General features: G+C 56.0%; 1 protein-coding gene across 5 annotated transcripts in view; it reads left to right on the top strand.

Moving 5' to 3' along the window:
* LOC105494716 (PBX homeobox 4) overlaps nt 1–10,938 on the top strand; it is a 63,280-nt gene extending 52,342 nt beyond the window's left edge. For all 5 annotated transcript variants that reach the window (XM_071086993.1, XM_011763846.3, XM_071086992.1 and 2 more), the window contains 6 exons: nt 2,348–2,595; nt 2,882–3,072; nt 3,609–3,744; nt 7,653–7,809; nt 8,861–8,967; nt 10,542–10,938. In XM_071086993.1, coding sequence (XP_070943094.1) covers nt 2,348–2,595; nt 2,882–3,072; nt 3,609–3,744; nt 7,653–7,809; nt 8,861–8,967; nt 10,542–10,634 — 932 coding nt within the window. In that variant the 3' untranslated portion in view covers nt 10,635–10,938. The remainder of the gene's footprint in view (nt 1–2,347; nt 2,596–2,881; nt 3,073–3,608; nt 3,745–7,652; nt 7,810–8,860; nt 8,968–10,541) is intronic.
* The last annotated feature ends 13,077 nt before the right edge of the window (nt 10,939–24,015 follow it).

Here is a 24,015-nt window from a genome sequence, read left to right as displayed (position 1 = left end):
AGCGACTCTGTCTTTTTTTTTTTGAGATGGAGTCTCGCTTTGTCGCCCAGGCTGGAGTGCAGTGGCCGGATCTCGGCTCACTGCAAGCTCCGCCTCCCGGGTTGACGCCATTCTCCTGCCTCAGCCTCCCGAGTAGCTGGGACTACAGGCGCCCACCACCTCGCCTGGCTAGTTTTTTTGTATGTTTTAGTAGAGACGGGGTTTCACCGTGTTAGCCAGGATGGTCTCGATCTCCTGACCTCGTGATCCGCCCGTCTCGGCCTCCCAAAGTGCTGGGATTACAGGCTTGAGCCATCGCGCCCGGCCGACTCTGTCTTAAAAAAAAAAAAAAAAAAAAAAAAGGCGGGGGGGACGGAAATTGGGCCTCCAAACTGGAAGGCTGACTGCCAGCCGATAAAAGGGACACTTTTCCTTTAGCCATTTCAGAAAGAGCCTCGGTGTAGCCCAAAGAGACTGAGTGAGCTGGTGGTGAGGGGCCTTGAGTATGAGGTGGCGGGAACCTGCAGTTCAGCCTGGCACTCGGGGAGAAGGGGGTATTTTCTGAAGCTCTGAGGCCAAGGGCCACAGTGGCCACAGGCTGCAGGGAGCCAGCACCAAGTATAGCCTGAAGTGTCTGCTTAAATAAGTACATGGAAGCAGAGGAGGGTGTCTATGAAGAGAGAGAGCCAAGCTTGAGTGATATTCACAAAAGCAGTTTGAGGAATATCCACTCCGATACAGTTCAGCCTCCCAAGGGGATGTATCCTGATGCCCTCATTCCTGGTAATGATTTTTCATAGACGTGGTGATAGAAATTTTAGAAACAGGCCAGGTGCAGTGGCTCACGCTTGTAATCCCAGCACTTTGGGAGGCCGAGGCAGGCGGATCATGAGGTCAGGAGTTCGAGACCAGCCTGGCCAACATAGTGAAACCTTGTCTCTACTAAAAATACAAAAATTAGCTGGGCGTGGTGGCATACACCTGTAGTCCCAGCTACTCGGGAGGCTGAGGCAGAAGAATCGCTTGAACCTGGGAGGCGGAGGTTGCAGTGAGTGGAGATCACACCATTGCACTCCAGCCTGGGTGACAGAGTGAGATTCCATGTCAAAAAAAAAAAAAAAAAAAAAAAAAAAAGCCTGATTCTAAGATAGCACTTTTTTTTTTTTTTTTTTCCTGGGACCGGGTCTCTCTGTCCTCGAGGCCGGAGTGCAGTGGCAAGATCTCAGCTCACTGCATCCTCTGCCTCCCGGGTTCAAGCAATTCTCCTGCCTCAGCCTCCCAAGTAGCTGATATTACAGGTAGGCACCACCACGCTTGGCTAATTTTTGTATTTTTAGTAGAGACAGGGTTTCACCATGTTGGCCACGCTGGTCTCAAACTCCTGACCTCAAGTGATCCGCCCACCTCAGTTCCCAAAGTGCTAGGATTACAGGCATGAGCCGCTGTGCCTGGCCTTGAAGCCACCTTTTCACCCAGCCCCACCTGCGAAAGCTGCAGCTCCAGGCTTTTTACTTGGGAGAATGGGGCGCCATTGGCTGTGCTGCCCACGGCAGAATCTGGGAATGACCCTGGACTCTTCTCTGACACCTGTGTCTCAGGGCTTGAATCCTGGGGGTTCTCTGACTGCCCCGTAGCTGACCTGCAGACCCCATAGCTGTGTATACCTTGATGGTGGCTGCCCCTTGACTGCTTCCCCTGCAGTCCAGCCCTGCTCCTGTGCAGGTCCCCTCTCTGCAGAGCTGGAATGGCTTTTCCAAATTGTAGAGTCCAGTAATTATCTTGTTTCTCTGCTTAAAATCTTTCAGTGGGTTATTTCATCTTTTCTGGCACTTTCTTCATCAGGCTTTTCCTCTCTAGCTTTATAGCAGCACCCCCGCCCAACACACACTCCCCCACCCACCAGCCACAAGAGGCCTACAACTGCACAGTCCTGGGCCCAGGCCAGCCACGCTGCCGGTGCCAGCCTGCCACTTACCTTTATCAGTGTGCAGCATCTCGGGCGCCCCCTCTTCCCCAGCACTTCTGGAGACTCGGTTCAGGGGTTCAGGTGTCCCCAGCAACAGGCGCCTGCCTGGCCCTGCTGCGTGCACACAGCTGTGGCCAAGGTTTGCCCTCATGGGCCACGCCAAACTGCGACCTGTCTCTCCCCATTCCTCCCCAGAATGCACTCTGAGGATGGCACTTGAACCCATGTCTTAGCGGGGTGCTCAGTGTCCAGCATCTAATTTGGTGATAAAGTGGAGTATTCCTTTCTCCCGAAGGGTTCTATGCAAAAATCTTCAGACATAATGCCAGTGCTCACATGTTCTCATGGTTTGTTTTCTCTCCAGAAAATGAACTGTGATTTGTCCCCGTCTCTCTTATCTAGTGGTGAGCATCCGTGGCATTCAGGACGAAGATCCCCCTGGCGCCCAGCTCCTGAGGCTGGATAACATGCTGCTGGCCGAGGGCGTGTGCAGGCCCGAGAAGAGAGGAAGAGGAGGAGCGGTGGCCGGGGCCAGCACAGCAACACCAGGTGGCTGTCCAAATGACAATAGCATTGAGCACTCTGACTACAGGGCCAAGCTGTCCCAGATCCGACAGATTTACCACTCTGAGCTAGAGAAATATGAACAGGTGATCTTTCTGCATGGAAGAGTTTCTGTCATGTGAATGCGCATTTGTCAAAGCGAAACACGGAACGCTAACCACCTTTCTTTCGTGGTGCAGAACAGGGAGTCCATGCAGTTGGTCACTGCAGAGGTGGCCGATTTTTACTGAAAGCCCTTTCCATTTACTTAACAGTCACCCGCCGGTGTGTGAGCCACAGGGGGTGGCAGGCGGCCGCTCCGCTGTGGAACCTGCTGCCCCGTGCCACCCTGCTGCCTAGTCACAGGCCGGCGTGTCTGTGCTCCCACCCCAGGCATGCCGTGAGTTCACCACACACGTCACCAACCTCCTCCAGGAGCAGAGCAGGATGAGGCCCGTCTCCCCTAAGGAGATTGAGCGCATGGTCGGCGCCATTCACGGCAAGTTCAGCGCCATCCAGATGCAATTGAAGCAGAGCACCTGTGAGGCGGTGATGACCCTGCGCTCGCGGCTGCTTGATGCCAGGTCAGGGCCGCATGCACCCGAGACCTCAAGCGCTGGCTCTGAGGGACTGGAGGGAAGTAGTGCTGGCTTGGGTTGAAGACAGCCCTGGAGGCTGTGTCCGCAGTCACGGTTGGAGGCCTCACACAGCGTCTTGGGAGGAAGGCCCGAAGTATTGCTGTTTTCATTTTTATTTATTTTTATTTTGTTTTGGTTTTATTTATTTATTTATTTGAGACTGAGTCTCACGCTGGTGCCCAGGCTGGAGTGCAGTGGCACGATCTCGGCTCACTGTAAGCTCCGCTTCTTGGGTTCAAGCGATTCTCCTGCTTCAGCCTCCCGAGTAGCTGGGATTACAGGCACCCGCCACCACGCCCAGCTAATTTTTGTGTTTTTAGTAGAGACGGGGTTTCACTATATTGACCAGACTGGTCTCGAACTCCTAACCTCAAGTGATTGCTGTTTTCAGAACTACTGGAAAATCATACTCAGAACTAGAGGTGGGGGTGGTACTAGAGTCCTAGCATATTAACGCCGACAAAGGCTGGCTGTTTTTGCAGGCGCAAGCGGCGGAATTTCAGCAAGCAGGCGACGGAAGTGCTGAATGAGTATTTTTACTCGCATTTGAACAACCCTTACCCCAGTGAAGAAGCCAAAGAAGAGCTGGCCAGGAAGGGCGGCATCACTGTCTCCCAGGTGACGTTCTCTCCTGCCATGCCTCCCCACGCCTGGGAGGAGTGGATGGTTAGGTCCCATGGGGACACCCAGGGAAGTTCGCTAAATGTGTGCAGAGGCCAGGCACGGCTGCTGGAATCCCAGTGCTTTGGGAAGATGAGGTAGGAGGGTTGCTTGAGTCCAGGAGTTCAAGACCAGCCTAGGCAACATAGTGAGACACTGTCTCTACAAAAAATTTAAAAAATTAGCTGGGCTTGGTGATGTGTACCTATGGTCTCAGCAACTTGGGATGCTGAGGTAAGGGGATCACTTGAGCCCAGGAGGGTGAGGCTGCAGTGAGCTATGATGGCGTCACTACATTCTACCCTGGATGACAGAGTAAGACCCTATCTCTGAAAAACAAAAAAAGTGTGGAACAGGAGCCAAGTCTCCCTACTGTGAGTCAGCCAGACTGGCTCAGATTCAGGCTCTGCATTACAAATGTGGGACTCTAGCACTCTCCCCCTTCATCTGTGAGGCAGGGGTGCAAGTGCACCCACAGAGAGACCTGGGAACTTCTTGAGGGATGCAGATGGAATGCGAGGTCCCAGAGGTGATGCTGTGGAGTGTGAGCTCCCTGAGGGTTACAGAGTGTGAACTCCCTGAGGGATACAGATGGAGTGTGAGCTGCCTGGGGGATACAGATGGGGTGTGAGCTCCCTAAGGGATAGATGGGGTGTGAGCTCCCTGAGGGATACAGATGGAGTGTGAGCTCCCTGGGGGTTACAGATGGAGTGTGAGCTCCTTGAGGGATACAGATGGAGTGTGAGCTCCCTGAGGGATACAGATGGAGTGTGAGCTCCCTGGGGGTTACAGATGGAGTGTGAGCTCCCTGAGGGAGACAGATGGAAGGTGAGCTCTCTGAGGGATACAGACAGGGTATGAGTTCCCTAAGGGATACAGATGGGGTGTGAGCTCCCTGAGCGATACAGATGGAGTGTGAGCTCCCTGGGGATTACAGATGGAGTGTGAGCTCTCTGAGGGGATTGAGGTGAAGTGTGAACTCCCTGAGGGATACAGGGGGGTGTGAGCTCCCTGAGGGATCCAGATGGAGTGTGAGCTCCCTGAGGTAATTGAGGTGGAGTGTGAGTTCCCTGGGGGATGCTGTGGAGTGTGAGGTCCCTAAGGTGATGTGGTAGGGAGTATGAACTCCCTAAGCTCACACTCCCTGACTCTATAGCCTGGTAGGCAGCCACCAGTGTCCTCTGTGGAACTGGGGATGAAGGAGGGAGACACTAAGACCAAGAGGCTAAGAAACATTTCTGAAGGTTTTAGCATGGGAACAGTAAGTCCAGGCAGCCTACAGCAGCAAGCCAGGTCCAGGCCATACCCCCGCGGCAGCATGAGTGTGTGGAACAGGGCCTGGGTGCCGCCCTCCCACCCGGACAGGCACACCCCCACAGCCTCTGTGGCAGCAGTAATGGCAGGTGCTGACCCACAGCATGGCTTGCTGCATGTCACCACAGCCCTCCCTACTTTGTAGCTGGAGGGGCTGAGTTTCTAGTTCTTCACCATCACGCTGTGCCCCAATTCAGGCTAAGTCCAGTCAAGTCTCTGTGACAGAGAGCAATTGGAACCCCTCGGGGTCACGCAGGCAGCAAAACATCCTGAGGTCATAGCCACATTTCACTCTGCTCATTGGGATCTGCTGTGGTGTCAGAAAAAAGGCCAGAGCTGGAACAAGGGGCCACACCTCTGGGTCTTCAAGGCCCTTGGAGAAGCGTGAGACATTTGGCCCCCAAGGAACAATTGTCTGGAGGACAACCAGGGCCGCTTCAACCAGGATGGAGCCTCTGGGGCCTCCCATATGGATCCAGAGAAGGCTGCTCACACCCCAGGGGTAGGCAGACACTATTTTTAGAACAGAGAGCACACAGACAGGGATCCTTCTTTTTACAGTTAACATTGCAAGGATAATGTAAGTACACCAAAGAAAAAAATGTTGGCCAGGCATGGTGGCTCATGCCTGAAATCCCAGCACTTTGGAGGCCAAGGCAGACGAATCACCTGAGGTCAGGAGTTCGAGACCAGCCTGGCCAACATGGTGAAACCCCGTGCCTACTGGAAATACAAAAATTAGCCAGGCTTGGTGGCACACGCCTGTAATCCCAGCTACTGAGGAGGCTGAGGCAGGAGAATCACTTGAACCTGGGAGGCAGAGGTTGCAGTGAGTTAAGGTCATGCCACTGCACTCCACACTCCAGCCTGGGTAACAGAGTGAGACTCTGTCTCCAAAAAAAAAAAAAAAAAAGTACAAAAATTAGCCAGGCTTGGTAGCGCGTGCCTGTAGTCCCAGCTACTGGGGAGGCTGAGGCAAAACTTGAACCTGGGAGGCAGAGGTTGCAGTGAGCTGGAATCGTGCCGCTGCACTCCAGCCTGAGCGAAAGAGCGAGACTCCGTCTCAAAAAAAAAAAAAAAAAATGTTTGAAGTAGCAAAGGTTATCCACAATCCTCCTCTGTCCCTTGGCTGTTTCATTTCTGCTTGTTATTACACTATGTGTTTATTTTACTTGCTTTAGGATACTGAAATGTGGCCCTGGGTGGGCATCTGAGGACGTCTCCATGCCTGTAGGAAGGCGCTAGCCTTGGGGTGCTCACCCATGTGAATCTGCCCAGGGGACATTTTTATTGTCACGACTGGAGGAGGGAAGTGCTCCTGGCACCCAGTGGGTGGAGGCCAGGGATGCCGCTCAGCACGCTGCAGTGCCCAGGACGGCCCCCACAGAGCAGATAGACCCCAAACATCAGCAGTGCCTCCAAAGGTGACAAGCCCCTCCCTGGGGGACTCCAGTGCCAGTTTGCAGTCAGAGTTGGGCTGATTCCACCTTGGTGGTGGACCAGCTCCTTTTTCTCCTGCCTCTGCTTTCATACAACAGGGACGATAACAGCTGCCTCCCAGGTCCTCATGAGGATGAGGCAGAACGATATATGAGGCTGGGCCTGGAATCCCAGCACTTTGGGAGGCCAGGGCGGGAGGAGCTCTAGAGCCCAGGAGTTTGAGACCAGCCTGGGCAACAGAGTGAGACCCTATCTCTAAAAAAAAAATTCTTTTTTTTTTTTTTTTTTGAGACAGTCTCGCTCTGTTGCCCAGGTTAGATTGCAGTGGTGCGATCTTGGCTCACTACAACCTCTGCCTCCCAGGTTCAAGGGATTCTCCTGCCTCAGACTCCTGAGTAGCTGGGATTACAGGTGTGCGCCACCAGGTCCAGCTAATATTTGTATTATTAGTAGAGACGGAGTTTCTCCATGTTGTCCAGGCTGGTCTCAAACTCCTGACCTCAGATGATCCCCCCACCTCAGCCTCCCAAAGTGCTGGGATTATAGGCGTGAGCCACCACACCTGGCCAAGAAACAATTTTTTAATTAAAATTAAGAAAAATATATGAATATATGAGGAGTGCTTAGCCTAGCACCTGGTACATTCCAACTACCCCTTCAGAGTTCACCTTGTTTTCATTTGATAAGTTTGGGATTCGATCACAGTTACTGGATCCCCAGGTCTCCCTGGCTCTCACTTTTCCTGAAGCGAACACGGAAAGTAACCTGCTGCCTTGCTGCAATGGCAGCCAGAGGCGCTGTCCCTCCCCGTCCATCTCAGTGTTGTTTTCCTTCCAGCCCCATCCCAGGTCCAAGTTCCAGCAACACCAGGTTTTAGGCAGCAGAGTTCTAAGACATGCCAGCTCCAGGGTGTCCTCAACCCACGTGGACATCTCCCTGGGTCCGTGGTCCAGCGGGCGCCACCTTCTCAGTCCGGGTCTCTTCACAGCCCCAGGGTGCAGTGTTGTTTTGTAAGGCAGTGGGAGCAATGGGCACCGCAGGGAACCCACAGACTGCGTCGTGTCTCAGAAGTTGCCAGGTCAGCTCCTCCAGTGACTCCTGTGTGTCCACAGGTCTCCAACTGGTTTGGCAACAAAAGAATCCGGTATAAAAAGAACATGGGGAAGTTTCAAGAAGAAGCTACCATTTACATGGGTAAAACAGCTGCAGATACCACCGAAGTTGGGGTCCCAGGGAACCATGCCAGCTGCCTGTCAACACCCAGCTCCGGTGAGTGAGGCTGGCCCAGGGACAGTCATCTGTACCCACATGGACGGCCACTGAGCTGCATCTGGGGAGGCTGCAGTGGGACCATATCGCCCTTCCCCCAGTGGTCAACTCTGTGTAACTCTTTGCTCTGTTTCAACTGTGAGAGTTCTGTTCCTCTTGGCCATGATCCCAACTAACAGATACCTGTGCTTTGGGGACAGAATGGTGATACTGATAAGAAAAGACATGAAAGGGCTGGGCACGGTGGCTCACGCCTGTAATCCCAGCACTTTGGGAGGCCAAGGTGAGTGGATCACCTGAGGTCAGGAGTTTAAGACCAGCCTGGCCAACATGGTGAAACCCTGTCTCTACTGAAAATACAAAAAAAAATTAGCCAGGCATGGGCTGGGTGCAGTGGTTCACGCCTGTAATCCCAGCACTTTGGGAGGCTGAGGCGGGCGGATCACGAGGTCAGGAGATCGAGACATCCTGGCTAACATGGTGAAACCCCATCCCCAATAAAAATACAAAAAATTATCTGGGCATGGTGGTGGCGGGCACCTATAGTCCCGGCTACTTGGGAGGCTGAAGCAGGAGAATGACGTGAACCTGGGACGCAGAGCTTGCAGTGAGCCAAGATTGTGCCACTGCACTCAAGCCTGGGTGACAGAGCAAGACTCCGTCTCAAAAAAAAAAAAAAAAATTAGCAGGACATGGTGGCGAGTGCCTGTGGTCCCAACTGCTCGGGAGGCTGAGGCAGGAGAATCACTTGAACCCAGGAGGCAGAGGTTGCAGTGGGCCGAGATCATGCCACTGCACTCCAGTCTGGGTGATAGAGCAAGACTGTCTCCAAAAAAAAAAAAAAAAAAAAAAAACAAGACATGAAAGGACATTAGTAGTGTGGTGGGGAGGACCCTGCTGGCCTCCCTGGGATGGGGGGCTGAGGAGCAGAGGCCAGATGCTGAGGAGGAGCAGGAGCCACATTCGAGGCCTCCTGTCGGCTGAGGGGCTGGGTAGGTCCCACCCGAGGAGGTGCCACAACTGTGCCCACCCCAGCTCCCACCTCTTCCAGGCTCCTCTGGACCCTTCCCGCTGCCCAGTGCTGGGGAGGCCTTCCTCACCCTGCGGACGCTGACCTCTCTCCAGCCTCCTCCTGGGGGAGGCTGCCTGCAGTCCCAGGTGAGTCTCAGGCACCATCCCACAGCGCCCAGGTGGGTGGCAGGTCCTCAGAAAGGCCGTCTTGTCAGTCAGCCCTCAGCCTTGGGGCAGCTCCCCCAAAGGTCCCAGCAGTCACACAGGCCATGCTGTGTGGCCACCACCGGGGCACAGCTCTGCAGGGCCCCACTCTGTAATGACTGCGCCCTCCGCCACCGCCACCTGTCACCACTGCAGCCGCTGGGAACAGTCAGTGGGAATGAGCCCCAAGATGAGGGCTGTGGCTGTGGAGGGGAAGGGCGCCTCCTAAAGGAGTGTGGAAGGACATGGTGTCCTTCCCTCGAGAGGGAGGGGCAGGCAGCAAGCAGAGGAGAGACAGGACCTTCCCTTGGGCTCAGACCTGGCGCCCTCAGTGCCGCAGCTTGGCCGGGAAGGCAGGTCTTGTGCCAGCACCTCCTCTCCTGCTGCTCTGATGGGGAACTGAGGGCGCCCTGCTTGACCACAGTGAGGATTTGTTTTGGCGACCGTGAAGAAAAGGAGCCAGGGGTCTGAGGCAGCTGACACACCCACCCCACCCAGGCCCCATGGCCTCCCACTCCCCCTTGGTGGCCACAGGGGCCTGACCCCAGCGGCAGGGGAGGCCATAAGTGGGGACTGTCTTGAAGACACTGCGGAGGCCCGGGTGTGACATGCCCAGCACAGGCGCAAGGCTGTGCGGCGTGTGCCAGGGCCCTGCAGAGCCAGGTGCCCCTCCCAACTCACCACTCTCTCCCAGGGGCTCAGAGAATGGATGCCCCTTGTGCCATCTGTGGGGTCCCGCCTGGTCCTGGGAAGCTCATGTCCCACACTGCCCTGCTGTGGCAGCTGCCCCCCATCACCATGCAGCCCCCAGCCAGGGACACACACGAGGGGCCTCACCTTGCCCTTTGCACCCCTGGGACCTGACTACACGCCAGCAGAGTGTAGAGTGTCTACTCCAGTGCAGAGTGCCCCCCGGGTGGTGCTCCCACACTCACGGGCAGAGCAGTCCCAGCCACTTCCTTAGCCTGTACGGTGCCCACTGTAGTGGGGGTGGGTCCTGTGGACAAACGTCTTAGCACCCTTGGACCTGACGCCATCTCTGCACTGCAGACAGAGCCCCCACCCCTCATGACAAGTGGATGCCTCCCGTCCTCCTTGCTGCCCAGTCAGACCAGTGTTGGGCCAGGTTTCAGAGCCCCTTTTTCCCACCAAGTCTCACCATGACACTCCAGGTGTCGCCGTGGGCTCCAGGCCTGACCTTGTCTCCCTGCCCCTCGCCGGGCAGGAGCCCTTGCTATACCTGATGCCAGTCAGTCCTTTGCCCAAGCCCCAGGGAAGCCACTAGAGGCCAGTTTTCCTGCCACGGAAGCTCGTCCATGTCCCATATCAGGTGGCAAGGCCAGCTGTGACCCAGGGCTGACCCCTCCATCCCTTCCCTCCTCCACTGGGTTGGAGGTCATCTGTGGATCTTTTCCAAGCTTCCCCAGGGACCCCTGGAGGCTCCACCTGCGGCACGAGAGCTGGGTAGTCACCAGCCTCACGGCCACCCCTCTGATGCTCGATCTCTGTCGTTTCAGACCCAGGGTAGCTGGCAGGGTGCCACCCCCCGACCTGCAACTGCGTCACCTGCTGGAGACCCTGGCAGCATCAACTCCAGTGTGTCTAATTAAGTTTTGGGGATAAGCAGGAAAGAGCACCGCGTGAGCTGCCATGTGTAGCCAGCCCCTGCGTTGTTATTGAACGTGCCGCCAATGACCTCAGAAAACCCAGATGGGTAGTGGTGCCCATGAGCCCCTCCTCAGCCGGGCCCATGGCGCTGGCTCATGTGTCTGCTGGGACTCGAGATGGCCTGAAACGCTACTCATTCTCCCACCTCAGTTTGTTTTTTTGATAGTAATTTTATGGTAACGCTATGAATTGTCTGTTCTAGGACTTGGCACAGATTTTCCCATTAAAATTTTTGACTTATTTTAATTCCGATGTCTGTTCACCAGATTTGTTTTGGGTGGTAGTTGACACCGGTCACAGCTGCAGTGTCATGTGTGCTGTGATTCTGTCACTCATCTGCGCCGCTCAGACACCAACTCCCAACACTATCTTCTGTGGAATCGTATCATTCTGTTCTGATTTTAAAATGTCCTGACTGGGCGCAGTGGCTCATGCCTGTAATCCCAGCACTTTGAGAGGTCGAGGTAGGAGGAATGCTTGGGCACAGGAGTTTGAGACCGGTCTGGGCAACGTAGTAAGACCTCGTCTCTACAAAAAAAAATTCTGCTTTCAGAATTTTTTTTTTTTTTTTTTTTTTTTTTGAGACAGATTCTCACTGTCACCCATGCTGGAGTGCAGTGGTGTCATCTTGGCTCACCACAACCTCTGCCTCCCAGGTTCAAGCAATTCTCCCGCCTCAGCCTCCCAAGTAGCTGGGATTACAGGCGCCTGCCACTATGCCCAGCTAATTTTTTGTGTTTTTGGTAGAGACAGGGTTTCACAATGTTAGCCAGGCTGGTCTCGAACTCCTGAGCTCAAGTGATCCGCCTGCCCCAGCCTCCCAAAGTGCTGGGATTATAGGCGTGAGCCACCGCGCCCGACCCCCGCCCCCAAATTTTTTTAATTAGCATGGTGGCACATGCCTGTAGTCCCTGCTACTCGAGAGGCTGAGGCAGGAGAATCACTTGAGCTCAGAATGTTGAGGCTGCAGTGAGCTGAGATCATGCCACTGCACTCCAGCCTGGGTAACAGAATGAGACCCTGTCTCAATTATACATATTTATTTATATGTTCAGAACTCAGAATTTTACAGGGAATTAGTTTTGCACTTTTTTCGGGTTTTGTTCTATTTGCTGTTTTGCTGGGGGTTTTTGTTTTGTTTTGTTTTGTTTTGTTTTTTTGAGACAGAGTTTTGCTCTGTCGCCCAGGCTGGAGTGCAGTGGCACAATCTCGGCTCACTGCAAGCTCCGCCTCCCGGGTTCACGCCATTCTCCTGCCTCAGCCTCTGGAATAGCTGGGACTACAGGCGCCCACCACCATGCCCGGCTAATTTTTTCTATTTTTTAGTAGAGACGGGGTTTCACCATGTTAGCCAGGATGGTCTCAATCTCCTGACCTCGTGATCCGCCCGTCTCAGCCTTCTAAAGTGCTGGGATTACAGGCGTGAGCCACCACGCCCGGCCAAAAAAAATTTTTTAAAGGGTAAGCTTTATGTTATGTATATTTTACCACAATTTAAAAGAAAAAAGATTAAAAAAAAAAAAAAAGGATAAAAGATAAAAAGACCTTCTCTTGGAAACTGGCCCTGAACCCACCCCCCACAACTTTTGCGTGTGTTTCTGATAACTTCTGTCCGGAACGTAGCTCACAAGAGCAGGGGCACGCCTTCTGTCTGTGAGTCTTGGGCTGCAGGGGGCCATGAGGCAGGCAGACTGCATGTGACAACAGGAACTTAGGGCGGGGACGGGAGTTGCTTTCATCTCCCGACTGCAAATGGTAGAAAGCCCAGCCACACCACTGTGGGGAGGGAATCCCATGTCAGGGCTAACTTGGTTATGAGCAGGGTGTGGGCAGAGGCACCCCGACTCCAGACCTCTAGTCCCTGGGTGCTCTTTCCCACCCAGTCATGCCTTGGGCCCCACAACACCCCAGGCTGCATAGAACCCAGGGCCCTGGTTCTTGGCGCCACCCAGCACCCAAACAGGAATTGGGGGATGCCAAGCTCCAAGCCGTGCACAGCAGTGGGCCAACAGGACATCAGGCACAGCGTGCAGGAAAAGCGCTCGGGAAGTTTCTCATCTTTAATGACATTTCAACTGAAAACAGAAACCAGCTGGGCGCAGAGAGTCTCGCTCTGTCACCCAGGCTGGAATGCAATTTTTTTTAAGACAGAGTCTCGCTCTGTCACCCAGGCTGGAGTGCAGTGGCACGATCTCGGCTCACTGCAGCCTCCATTTCCTGGGTTCAAGCGATTCTTGTGCCTCAGCCTCCCAAGTAGGTGGGATTACAGGCATGCACCACACCTGGCTAATTTTTGTACTTTTAGTAGAGATGAGGTTTTGCCATGTTGGCCAGGCTGGTCTTGAGCTTCTGACCTCAAGTGATCCGCCCGCCTCGGCCTCTCAAACTGCTGGGATTACAGGAATGAGACACTGCACCCGGCTTTTTTTTTTTTTTTTTTTTTTTGAGATGAGGTCTCGCTCTGTCACCCAGGCTGGAGTGCATTGGTGTAATCATGGCTTACTGCAGCCTTGACCTCCTTGGCTCAAGCAATCCTTCCACCTCAGCCTCCTGAGTAGCTGGAACTATAAGCATATAGTTTGGCTAATTTTTGTGTTTCTTTTTATTTTATTTTAATTAATTTATTTATTTTGAGACAGACTCTTGCTCTGTTGCCCAGGCTGAAGTACAGTGCTACGATCTCAGCTCACTGCAACCTCTGCCTCCCAGGTTCAAGTGATTCTCCTGCCTCAGCCTCCTGAGCAGCTGGGATTACAGGCATGTACCACCATGCCTGGCTAATTTTTGTATTTTTGGTACAGACAGGGTTTCCATGTTGGCTAGGCTGGTCTCAAACTCCTGACCTCAGGTGATCTGCCCGCCTCAGCCTCCCAAAGTACTGGGATTACAGGCATGAGCCACCGCACCCAGCCTATTTATTTTTATTATTATTTTTTGAGACGGAGTCTTGCTCTGTCACCCAGTCTGGAGTGCAGTGGCGTGAATCTCAGATCACTGCAACCTCCACCTCCCAGGTTCAAGCAATTATCCTGCCTCAGCCTCCTGAGTAGCTGGGAATACAGGCACCCACCACCAGGGCCAGCTAATTTTTATGTGTTTAGTAGAGATGGAGTTTTGCCATGTTGGCCAGGCTGGTCTTGAACTCCTGACCTCAAGTGATCCGCCTGCCTCGGCCTCCCAAAGTGCTAGGATTACAGGACTGAGTCGCCATGCCGGCCTACTTATTTATTTAGACATAGGATCTTGCTCTGTCACCCAGGCAGGAGTACAGTGACATACCTCACTGCAGCCTTGAACTCCTGAGCTCAAGCGATCCTCTCACCTCAGCCTCCTGAGTATCTGGGACTATAGACACGCACCGCAACCTCCCCCTCCTGGGTTCAAGCGATTCTCCTACCTCAGCCTCCCAAGTAGCTGGGATTACAGGCGCCCGCCCTCATGCCCAGCTAATTTTTGTATTTTTGTAGAGATGGGGTTTTGCCATGTTGGCCAGGCTGGTCTTGAACTCCTGACCTCAGGTGGTGTACCTGCCTCAGCCTCCCAAAGTGCTAGGATTACAGGTGTGAGCCACCACGCCTGACCTGGGACCTGCATGTTAAATGGGGCCACTGGCAGCATTGTAGGGACTCCCAGTGGCCCGTGGGCATGTGGATTCAAGCAAGAATCCCCAGCAGATCCCAAAACCAGTGGGGGACCATTTGAGGAGGGAGTCAGTGATGTCCTCACCTTCCTCAACTAAGTGCTAGGGAAACCGAGCCACAGAGAGGGAACCCTGGTGATGTGTGCAGTCCCCTGCCCCCGCATTGTAGATTCCGCAGCCTCCCACCTTGCCCACCTACCTGGGACCCTCACGGGCCCATAGTGGCTCCTCCAGCTTCCACCGGACACCCTCAACCTCGTCCAGCCCAACCTGCCAGAGCCCCAGACAGGGCAGGAGTCCTGGGTTGGAGTCCTGCCTCTGCACCCTGCGTGCTGCCCTGTCTCCCTGAGCCCATTTGCCCCTCTGTAAAATGGGCACAGCGGGAGTTCCTGCCCAAAGGGCTTGGTGGCAATCCCATGAGCACAGAAAGGTGCTGATGGCTGTGTCCATGCAGGGGTACTCTCGAAAGGTCTGGGATTCTGTTGTTCCTTCTTGTCTGTGGGGACACCCAGGCTGGGAGAAGGGGGCCGCTCATCTGCCAGGCTGGGAGAGCTGGAGGGTAGACGGGAGGGTGGACCGGCCCCATCTCCCCGCCCCTTCTCTAGTAGGCCGCCAGGGGGCGATCTTACAACGGAACAGGATCTGGGCATCTCCCTCTTCGCTGACCCCTCACTGCCCCTGAATAAGCCCATTCCCACCGCAGGGAGGGCCTCTGCACTGGCATTCCCTCCTCCTGGCTAACTGCTGTACCCCTCCCTAAGACCCCTCAGAGCCCCCGAACCCTCCCAGCCCTCCCTAGCTTTCTTTTCCCTGAGCCGCCCCTCCTCACCGCCAGCCGGCGTCCTGCGACCTCAGCCAAAGGGCTAGGGGCGTCCGCAGGGGCGGGCGCTTGTCTTCCTCCTGGCGCTGGTTCCCTCTCCTGGGATAGAGGTGGGCAACTCAGGCAGCCGCGGGCGTAGCTCCAGTCACTCTCGGTCCGTCGCCCCGACCCTCGGCCCGGAATCGCCCCCTGCCCCAAGTAACAGGGTAAGGGGCTGGGCCGTGTGACCCTAGGGACGGTGCTGCCCCTCCCTGGGCCGCAACCTTGCGCCTGCCTGGCCCATGGGGATTTTTGGACAGAAGCGGATCCCAAAGACGGTTGAGGGATGAGGAGAGGCATGGTGTGTGGGGAGGAGGTCTCTGGCATCAGTCACCCCACGTGGGTCACAGGTCGAAGTAACCTGCAGCGTTCGGTTTACTTTCCGATCTCTCCTGGAAGAGGGGAAGAATCAGACGACTGGGCGGGCAAGTGGCCTTGGTCCACCAGGACTCCGCCCCTCACCTGTCCCCGCCTTCTCTGGGACCTCTGCCTTTGATTCTAGATCCTGACTCTGGCCCTGCCCTGCATATGGCTACATCCCACTGGCGCTCTGGCCCCAACGTATCCTGGCCCTGCCCCCTCATCCCCCCACCCCCCCGCCGCGGCCCCTCCCCTGCCCCGCTCCTCCACTCTAGCCCCCTGCTCTGGCTCTGAGCCTTCTCCACCTCAAGGGAAGCCATCAGGGTTACCTGGGACAGAGGGCGGGTCAGAAACTGGGGTTCTGGTCCTGGGGGGAGGATTGGCTGCTATCCCCAATCCCTAGACCGCCTCCCCAGGCCCTGGGCCAGTGGGGCTTAGTTCCAAAACCCTTTCAGGTTCCCCTCCAACCTCAAAGAATGGGCACAACCACACACACTCCCAGGGCCGCCAAGAAGCGTAGGACCTTGAAAATAGGAGTTCAGGGCTGGGCGTGGTGGCTCACCCCTGTAGCCCCAGCACTTTGGGAGACCCAGGCAGGTGGATCACTTGAGGTCAGGAGTTCGAGACCAGCTTGGGCAACACGGTGAAACCCCACCTCTACTAAAAATACGAAAATTAGCCAGGCATGGTGTCAGGCACCTGTAATCCCAGCTAATTGGGAGGCTGAGGCAGGAGAATAGCTTGAACCCGGGAGGTGGAGGTTGCAGTGAGCCAAGATTGTGCCATTGCTCTACAGTCTAGGTGACAGAGCAAGACTGTGTCTCAAAAAAAAAAAAAAAAAAAGAAGGAAAAAAAAAAAAAGAAAGAAAAGAAAGAAGAAAGAAAAGAGAAAAAAAGGAAAAAGAAAATAGGAGTTCTGAGGCCCCTCACATGGACATTCAAAGACTTTCCATACCCGAACCCTAGTAGACATTTCCAGATCCCCTGGACCATGCATTGGGAAGATGTAGAGGGCCCCAAACCCAGGTCACGGAGGTATGCTCAGGCCAAGTGAGGTGTGCAGTGGCCGCTTCAAGGCCCCCATATGCAGTTTCAATGTCCCCCACATACAGTTTCAAGGTCTCCCTCATATAGTTTCAAGATGAAAGTTTTGGCAGAGTGCAGTGTCTCACACCTGTAATCCCAGCACTTTGGGAGGCCGAGGCGGGCAGATCAATTGAGGTCAGGAGTTCAAGACCAGCCTGGCCATCATGGTGAAGCCCTGTCCCTACTAAAAATACAAAAAATAGCTGGACATAGTGGTGCCTGCCTGTAATCCCAGCTACTCAAGAGGCTGAGGCAGAAGAATCACTTGAACCCAGGAGGTGGAGGTTGCAGTGAGCCGAGATTGCACCAGAGCTAGAGTCTGTCTCAAAAAAAAAAAAAAAAAAAAAAAAAGATGGAAGTTTCTAGGGTCCCTTCATCAGTGCTTGGCAAAGCCCTATACCCACTCCCTCGTGAACGTTTCTGTTCCCCTAGGACTCCGGGGGGGCGTTTCAAGACCCCACAGACTAGGCCCTTTGATAAAGTTTGGAGGCGCCCACACTCTGGGGAGGAAATTGAGGCCCTGATTCGGATGCCTTGTCCTGGGTGGGGCGGGTAGTGATTACTGAGGGAGGGGAGTTGAGGCTGCCTGGGACACCCCAGCTCAAGTCCCTGCCCCTCTCCTGTGTGTTACTGAGGGTGATGACTGCAGTTACAGAGCATCTAATCCATGCCAGTCTTGCAGTCGCCAATCCCTGAAGAGGCCATTGTTGGTTTATTCCCCAGCTGGGAAACAGGCTGTGAGGTTGAGTGAGGACAGGGCTTAGGTCTGATGCAAGAGGCTAGGTTTTGCAGTCAGGAGTCTCTGTAATGACACAGGAGGGCCTCATCTAGCATCCCTGTGCCCTCCGAGGAGCCATGGAGGGTGTGTGAGCAGGGAAGTAACCAAAGCCAGCCTTAAGCTAGGGACACTGCAGCAGGACCCACCATGGCCCAGGCTGCAGCTCTCCCTGTGGCCACCAGGCGTCGTCCCCGCCTGACAAACGAGGTTTCCCAGGCCCTTGTCCTGAAGCCAGTGGGGAACTGGCTCCTACTTCCAGAATCTGCCACCACATCTTCAGGACGTGAAAGAAACCCCCTGAGCTTCTGTTCCCCACCCCCTGCAAAGTGGGGCATTAAGGGGATCAGCCTCACCGGAAGAGGTCAGTGAAGAGATGCAAGTGAGGTGCTCTGCACCCAGCAGGCGCTCAGTGGATGTGTGGGCCACCAGCCCTGCCTGCGGCGCAGGGCAGACGGACAGATGGATAACCCTGAGACATGGCTACAAGGTGAGGAACACATTTTGGGGTGAGATACTCGGGTCCATTTGGGACATGCTGAATCCTAGGGGACTGAGGGGACATCCGGAGATCCAGAAGGAGGTGGGACCCCGGGGGAAAGGAGGGAGCGCCCAGGCTGCACTGACCTCCCCTCTGTGTGGCCAAGGAAGCCAGAACTTCCCATAAAAAATCAGCCTAGTGGCCGGGCGCAGTGGCTCAAGCCTGTAATCCAAGCACTTTGGGAGGCCGAGACGGGCGGATCACGAGGCCAGGAGATCGAGACCATCCTGGCTAACACGGTGAAACCCCGTCTCTACTAAAAAATACAAAAAACTAGCCGGGCGCGGTGGCAGGCGCCTGTAGTCCCAACTACTCAGGAGGCTGAGGCAGGAGAATGGCGTGAACCCGGGAGGCGGAGCTTGCAGTGAGCTGAGATCCGGCCACTGCACTCCAGCCTGGGCGGCAGAGCGAGACTCCGTCTCAAAAAAAAAAAAAAAATCAGCCTAGTTACAGGCTTCCGGCTGCCTGGCATGACAGCTGGAAGGGAGCGAGCCCTACATCTTCAGGGGTGTGCAAGTCGACAAGGGGTCTTCAGCAGCGGCTGGCCAGGGGCTGGGCCAGGGGGCCACGCCAAGAGGCCTGATTCTCCAAGGACTCAGCAGGAGGTAAGTCACAGCCTGACCAGAGGGCACTGAGGATGGCACCGCCCAGCTGCTGGATTCCCCAGTCAGACAACATGTTCCAAAGCGTTAGAGAACGGACATTCCTCGGCTCTGGGCGCCCAGCAGGCCACTCCTGCCTGGTGAAACGTAAGCTGGGCCTGGCCCCGTGGGCTGCGTGTTTTTCCAGTGGCTTCTTCAGCCACGGCCTGACCACAACCCAGATTCCGTTGGGTCGGCCATTTCCAAGTGTTTTTGTTCAGCTGGGCCAGATGGCAGGCGGGGCTGAGGCCGGGGACCCAGGCCTCCCAGAAGGCCTGGCGAAGCACCCCCAGGCGCTCACTCCAGCATTCCTCTGCCTAGAAGCCCCCGCCCCATGAAAGCCACTCAGCAGCCAGATAACAAAGGACAGGGGATGATCTTGCTGAAAAATCCCAGGGGGATCTTGTAGTCCCGGAAGGAGGGGCCTCCCGGCCTGGCCAGGACTCCAGGTGCAAAGATGCAACTTTTGCCAAGGCAGACTTCTTTGAGCTGCACCATCCTGGTCTGCAAACTTTCGAGTCAGTTTGGGACCAGGTCAGCAGCCACAGTTGCACGTCAGTGACCAGGGCTGTGTGTGAACAGCTCTGCTTCCCTGTGGGCCCTGAGCAAGTGTCCCTCTCTCACCCTCAGTTTTCTCAGCTGTAAAATGGGGATCATAATATAATTTGCCCTATGGGTTTTTGACAGGATCCAACCCAACACATGACAGGTGCTTCACAAAGCTGAGGTATCTTCTATCCCTCCTGGCTGAGTCAGTGCTGCCTCCCCCATCTGACTGGAAGCTCCCTGAGGGCAGAGGCTGGGTCCTTAAAAGGAGGTAGTGAATTGGGGTTTGTCTGTCTCCCTCCTCTGCTCAACATCCTCACAGACAAAAGGTAAACTCCAAAACCAGCATTCAAGACTTTTGGACATCTGAGCTTGGTTTGGTAAACTCCTATTCACCCTTCAAAGCCCAAGTCAAAATGCCCTCTCTTCCTGAAAGCCTTCCTTAGGATTTTCCCAGCCCGGCCTTTGGGCTGGGCCAAACTTGACCCTGCAGGCTGGGGTATCTGTGACCAGTGCTGCCTCCCCATTCTGACTGGGGCTCTGTGGGGGTCAGTCCTGGGGCTGAGTTTGTGTCTGATGACGCACATCTGTATCCACAGGTCTGCATGTAGCCATCACATAGGTGCATGTGTGTGCCCACTGTGTGTGCATGGGTCCCTGTGCCGGGCCCCAGGATGGGCAGCCAGGGCCACCTCCCACCAGACAGTGCTGTCTTTATGAGGCCACAGTCAGGCTGGGATACTCTGGCTCGGCTGGGAGCTTATGCTTCCACCAACCCTCAGCCGGGAGGAACTGGGGTGGGAGCAGCCGGCCTCAGGCTCCATCGTGCTGGCCCCATGCCCTGAACACCACAGTTAAAGCTGCAGTTCCATCTGGGGCAAGGGGGGAGGCTGGGGCCCGGGGAAGGACTGAGTCCCGAGTGGGAGCCCCCGCCCCCGCCTCAGCGGCCCCGCCAGGCAGCCGTCAAGGACATACCTGAGGTTTGGCAGCCCCTGGCCTAGCCAGCCCCCTGGGCTGAGTCAGCAGGAAGGGATTCAGGACTTCCCTGGAGAAGTGGCTGGGACCTTGAGGCCTCCCGCCAAGTCCCCAGCCCCAGGGCCGAGCGGCTCCCCAGGGCCCCGAGAGAGTGGGAGGTGCTGCCTGCGCTCGGCATGGCTTCGTGTGCCCGGTGGGGCTGAACTGTGGAGGGTCGTGGGTGGTTGAGATTGGCCCTGACTCGGGCCAGCCGGGAGTCTGGGGGTCAGGTGCGTCCCGATGTGTGGGGTGATGATGGGTGGGTCAAGGGGGCGCTGGGCACAGGTACGCACAGGTGCAGCTGCAGGCACCGCTACCTGACCCTGAAGGGTGGGCCTTTCTCTGTGTTGAAGGTGCATCTGTCTGCCCGTGTGGCGGTGATGAGGGGGGACAGTGTCCAGCGTGTCCCATGGGTGTGGTGTGTCTGGCCTCGTGCTCTTTTCGAGTGCAACTGCCTATGTTGCTGTCCTGAGGGTGACAGTGTCACCAATCAGGTGACAAGAAGATGGCTAGGAAGTATGAGAAGGAGGGAGTCATGCCCCTGACTACAGGGGACAGGGATGGGGCGTGATGAGGGCAGTGTGACCTCGAGACTGATGACAGGCGTGTCTGGTTCTGTGTGACACTCGCCCTGCCTCGGGTAGTGTTTGTTTCCAAACATCAGGGTCTGCTGATTCCCTGACGGCTGGGGACTCCTCCCTCCTGCCTGCCCTGACCCCCTCCATCCTAGGCCCAGGGGTCTAGCCTCAGCTACTGTGCTGAGGCATCGGGACATGGCATTCGCCTGGTCTGCTCTCACCCTGTGGCATCCTGCCTTCGTTTCCACCATTGAAGCACAAGCGCTTCCCCCACCTGACCAAAGCCAGGTCTCCCCGCCAGGCTGGCTCCAGTCTTTGGGGTCTGAGGCTGGGTCAGACCCAACTCCAAGGGCTGATGAGAGAGACAGACGGGGCCGGGGAAGTGGTGGGTTGCCACGCCAGGTCCACGAGGCCCCAGTGGAGGAGCCAGGGATGTTCAGCCAGGATGGGAGGCAGCTGGGGGAGAGAGGGCGCTGGGCTGCAGGGTTTGGACCCTGGAGGGGCCCCCAAGTGGGAGGGAGCAGATCCCAGTTCCATGAAAGAAGCATGTTTTAAGAAGCTGAGTCCTGCACCAGCTCCAGGGGAGTCTTTGTCACGAGATATTGTGTAACCCTCTCTTGCTTCAGCACCTCCCATAGCTCCCTATTGCTCACCAGAGAACTCAGGCTCCTCACTCAGCATTCGAGCACCTCCTCACCTTCCCTTTGTGTCTCCCTTCTACTGCTGCCCTCCATGGGTCTCCCTCCTCCAGCCTTCACATTCACCTTTCCAGCACCCTGGAATGCCCTTCTTGCCTTGGCCACCCAGCAAACTCCTACACATCCTTCAAGACCCAGTGCTTATGTCCCCTTTTCCAGGCAACATTGCCCTTCGTCCAGCCCACAGTGTCCCCATTTGCTGTGTGACCCTGAGAAGATTCCTTCAGCTGTGGAATAGGGGTATCATCCTCTCTAAAAGCGTATTTTGGGGATCCCAAGGCAACAGATTTACACTAAATGCCCTTAAAGTGAATTAGGCTTTGCAGGGGCTGGCTAGGAGGGCTTACATTCAGTCAGTGCTCAGTATGTGTTCATTTTTATCTCCCTCCTCTTGGATTCTGTGGTTTTAAGACTCTTGTTTTAAACATTTTACTGTTCCAAGATTTTTTCCCCATCATGGTGCTAGGAATTTTAAGAACCCCTGGTTCTAAAATTATAAAAGTCTAAAATGCCGTGGGCGGGACCAAGGGCCTCTTTGTGCCCTGAGCTGACCCAGGTTGGCTGAAGCTGGGGGTCTCTTTGGGGGGGTCCCCTGCCCCCCACTGCCCCCAGACTGAGGGGGTGTGATCTGGCAACCCCAGTTCGGTTGAGGGGGGTGGACAATGGATTTACCAGGAGGCGAACGGTAGCCCAGGTTCCAAGAGGGAGGGGGTGGGATTCCTGGCTCGAGGGCTGCAGCTGGGGGAGATAGGCAGTGTCAAGAGGCACATGGCTGTTGACTCAGGGCGATGGCTTCCTTCTCTTGGAGCCTCAGTTTCCTCATCTGGAAATTGTGGCCAAACGCTGCCTTCTTGCAGAGTTATCAGCAGGGATGGGAAAGAGCTGGACTGTAGCCCCCATGCCCTGCCCAGTTTTTGCTTCAGCCATGTCCTCCTCCTGAAATGCCCCTCCTGGCCCAGCCATGGTGGCTGGGGAGGGGACTTCAGGAGGATGCCCACCCACCCCTGCCCCACCCTAGGGAAGGGGACAGGTCTGGGCCAGCTGCCTGCCCCACACTTGGCTGGCCACCCTAGCCTGGCAGCGTCAGAGGCCCCAACACTTTCTCAATGAAAGGTATTTGGCTGTGGAGCCTGACACCTCATCACCCTCTGCCTGGAAGCTGCAGCCAGCTTTGCCCGTGGCAAATGGGAGCACCCCCATTCCTGCCCCTCCCCGGGACCCCACCAGGCAGCCCTGAGCAGGGCTCTGCGGGCCGGCAGGTTGGGAACCTAGTTTGCCTTGGGCGGGGGGCCTGCACCTCTGAGCCTGTCAGCTGGGGGTGTAGAGACAGTAAATTCTGGATAAATGTATGTACTTCCAACCCCTGCCAGCTCCCTCAGGGACCTCAAACCATCTCCCCTCTCTTGCCTATCACAGCCTATCGAGGGTGAGGCTGGGGTGCCGATGTCTGGGGCTGCCCAAACCCAAACTCCAGCAGAGCCCTGGGGTCCACCTTCAGAGACCGGGGTGATGCCTCGCATTTTGAGCTTCTCCCCGTGCCTCCAGGCCCCCAAGTCCACCCTAGGGCAAAAGGAATGTTTTCCTGAGTGAAAGGGTGAGAGGTGCGGAGGTTCGGATTTGCCAAGACCTCAGTCAAAGGGGGGATGTGGCCAGTGGACAAGAGCCAGGGACCCCTCTGGGTGGAGCACTGGCCCCAGGGCATATTGGGGTCTGCACAGGTGAGCCTATCTCCTCCTAGAGAAAGAGGCTGTCTCAGGGCCCCTGAGGTTGCCAGCGCAGCAGAGCTCACGCCTCTAAATGCTAGACGGCTGCACGATGGGATCAGGGGGTCTGGGGAGGGGGGGCCAGTGGATGGGTGGGAGATTGAAGAGGAAGTGGGTGGTTGCCCCCTAAGCTAAGGGATGCGCCACATACCCACTCCCTGGGGGGTGTCAGCCAGGGACAAGTCTCCCATCTCAGATGCCCCGGAGGCCACTCCAGTCTTGTCACATTGATGCCTTGGTCCCCAGGCCCTGGGGACTCACACACCTAGAGCTACAGGGGGCTCAAAGCTGCTGAGATTCATGCCAGACTTCAGTTTTTCTATCTGGACAGTGGGGGTGTGGTCAGAACAGCACCGGCCCCGTGGAGCTCCAGGAGGACACACGTGCACACAGACCGCCAGCCAGCTGTGATTCTGCCGCCTCCGGAACCAGGGTCCTGGCAAGGTCAGAAAGCCCTGGCCTCAGGCAGCCCCATCGCCACATGACCGATGTGTGGCCGGGGTTCAGGTGGGTGGGGCCCAGGGCGGGGCTGCTGTGGACTCGACTGAGGAGGTCCAGGGTGGCCTCGATCGCTGTTGCCTGCCCCAGAGACTCCCCTGCCAGGGCCCTTCCCTGCCCGCTGTAGCTCCGGGGCACATGGCCAGGCACAGCCAAGGAGGCCAGGCCAGAGCAGCGGCTGCTACTGTGTTCAGCGGTCACGGCCACCTGGGCTTCTTGCCCCTGGTACCCGCGTGTGCCTCCGCGTGTTTCTGCCTGCAAAGGTATATCTGGGCCGGGCAGCCCCAGCCTCCATCCTTCCTCCCTGGAGCCTGACACCATGAG

The sequence above is a fragment of the Macaca nemestrina genome, chromosome 20 (genome assembly GCF_043159975.1).
Source record: "Macaca nemestrina isolate mMacNem1 chromosome 20, mMacNem.hap1, whole genome shotgun sequence".
NCBI classification, from domain to species: domain Eukaryota; kingdom Metazoa; phylum Chordata; class Mammalia; order Primates; family Cercopithecidae; genus Macaca; species Macaca nemestrina.
The sequence above is the reverse complement of the archived record's forward strand: the minus strand, read 5'-3'. Positions and strand labels throughout refer to the sequence as shown.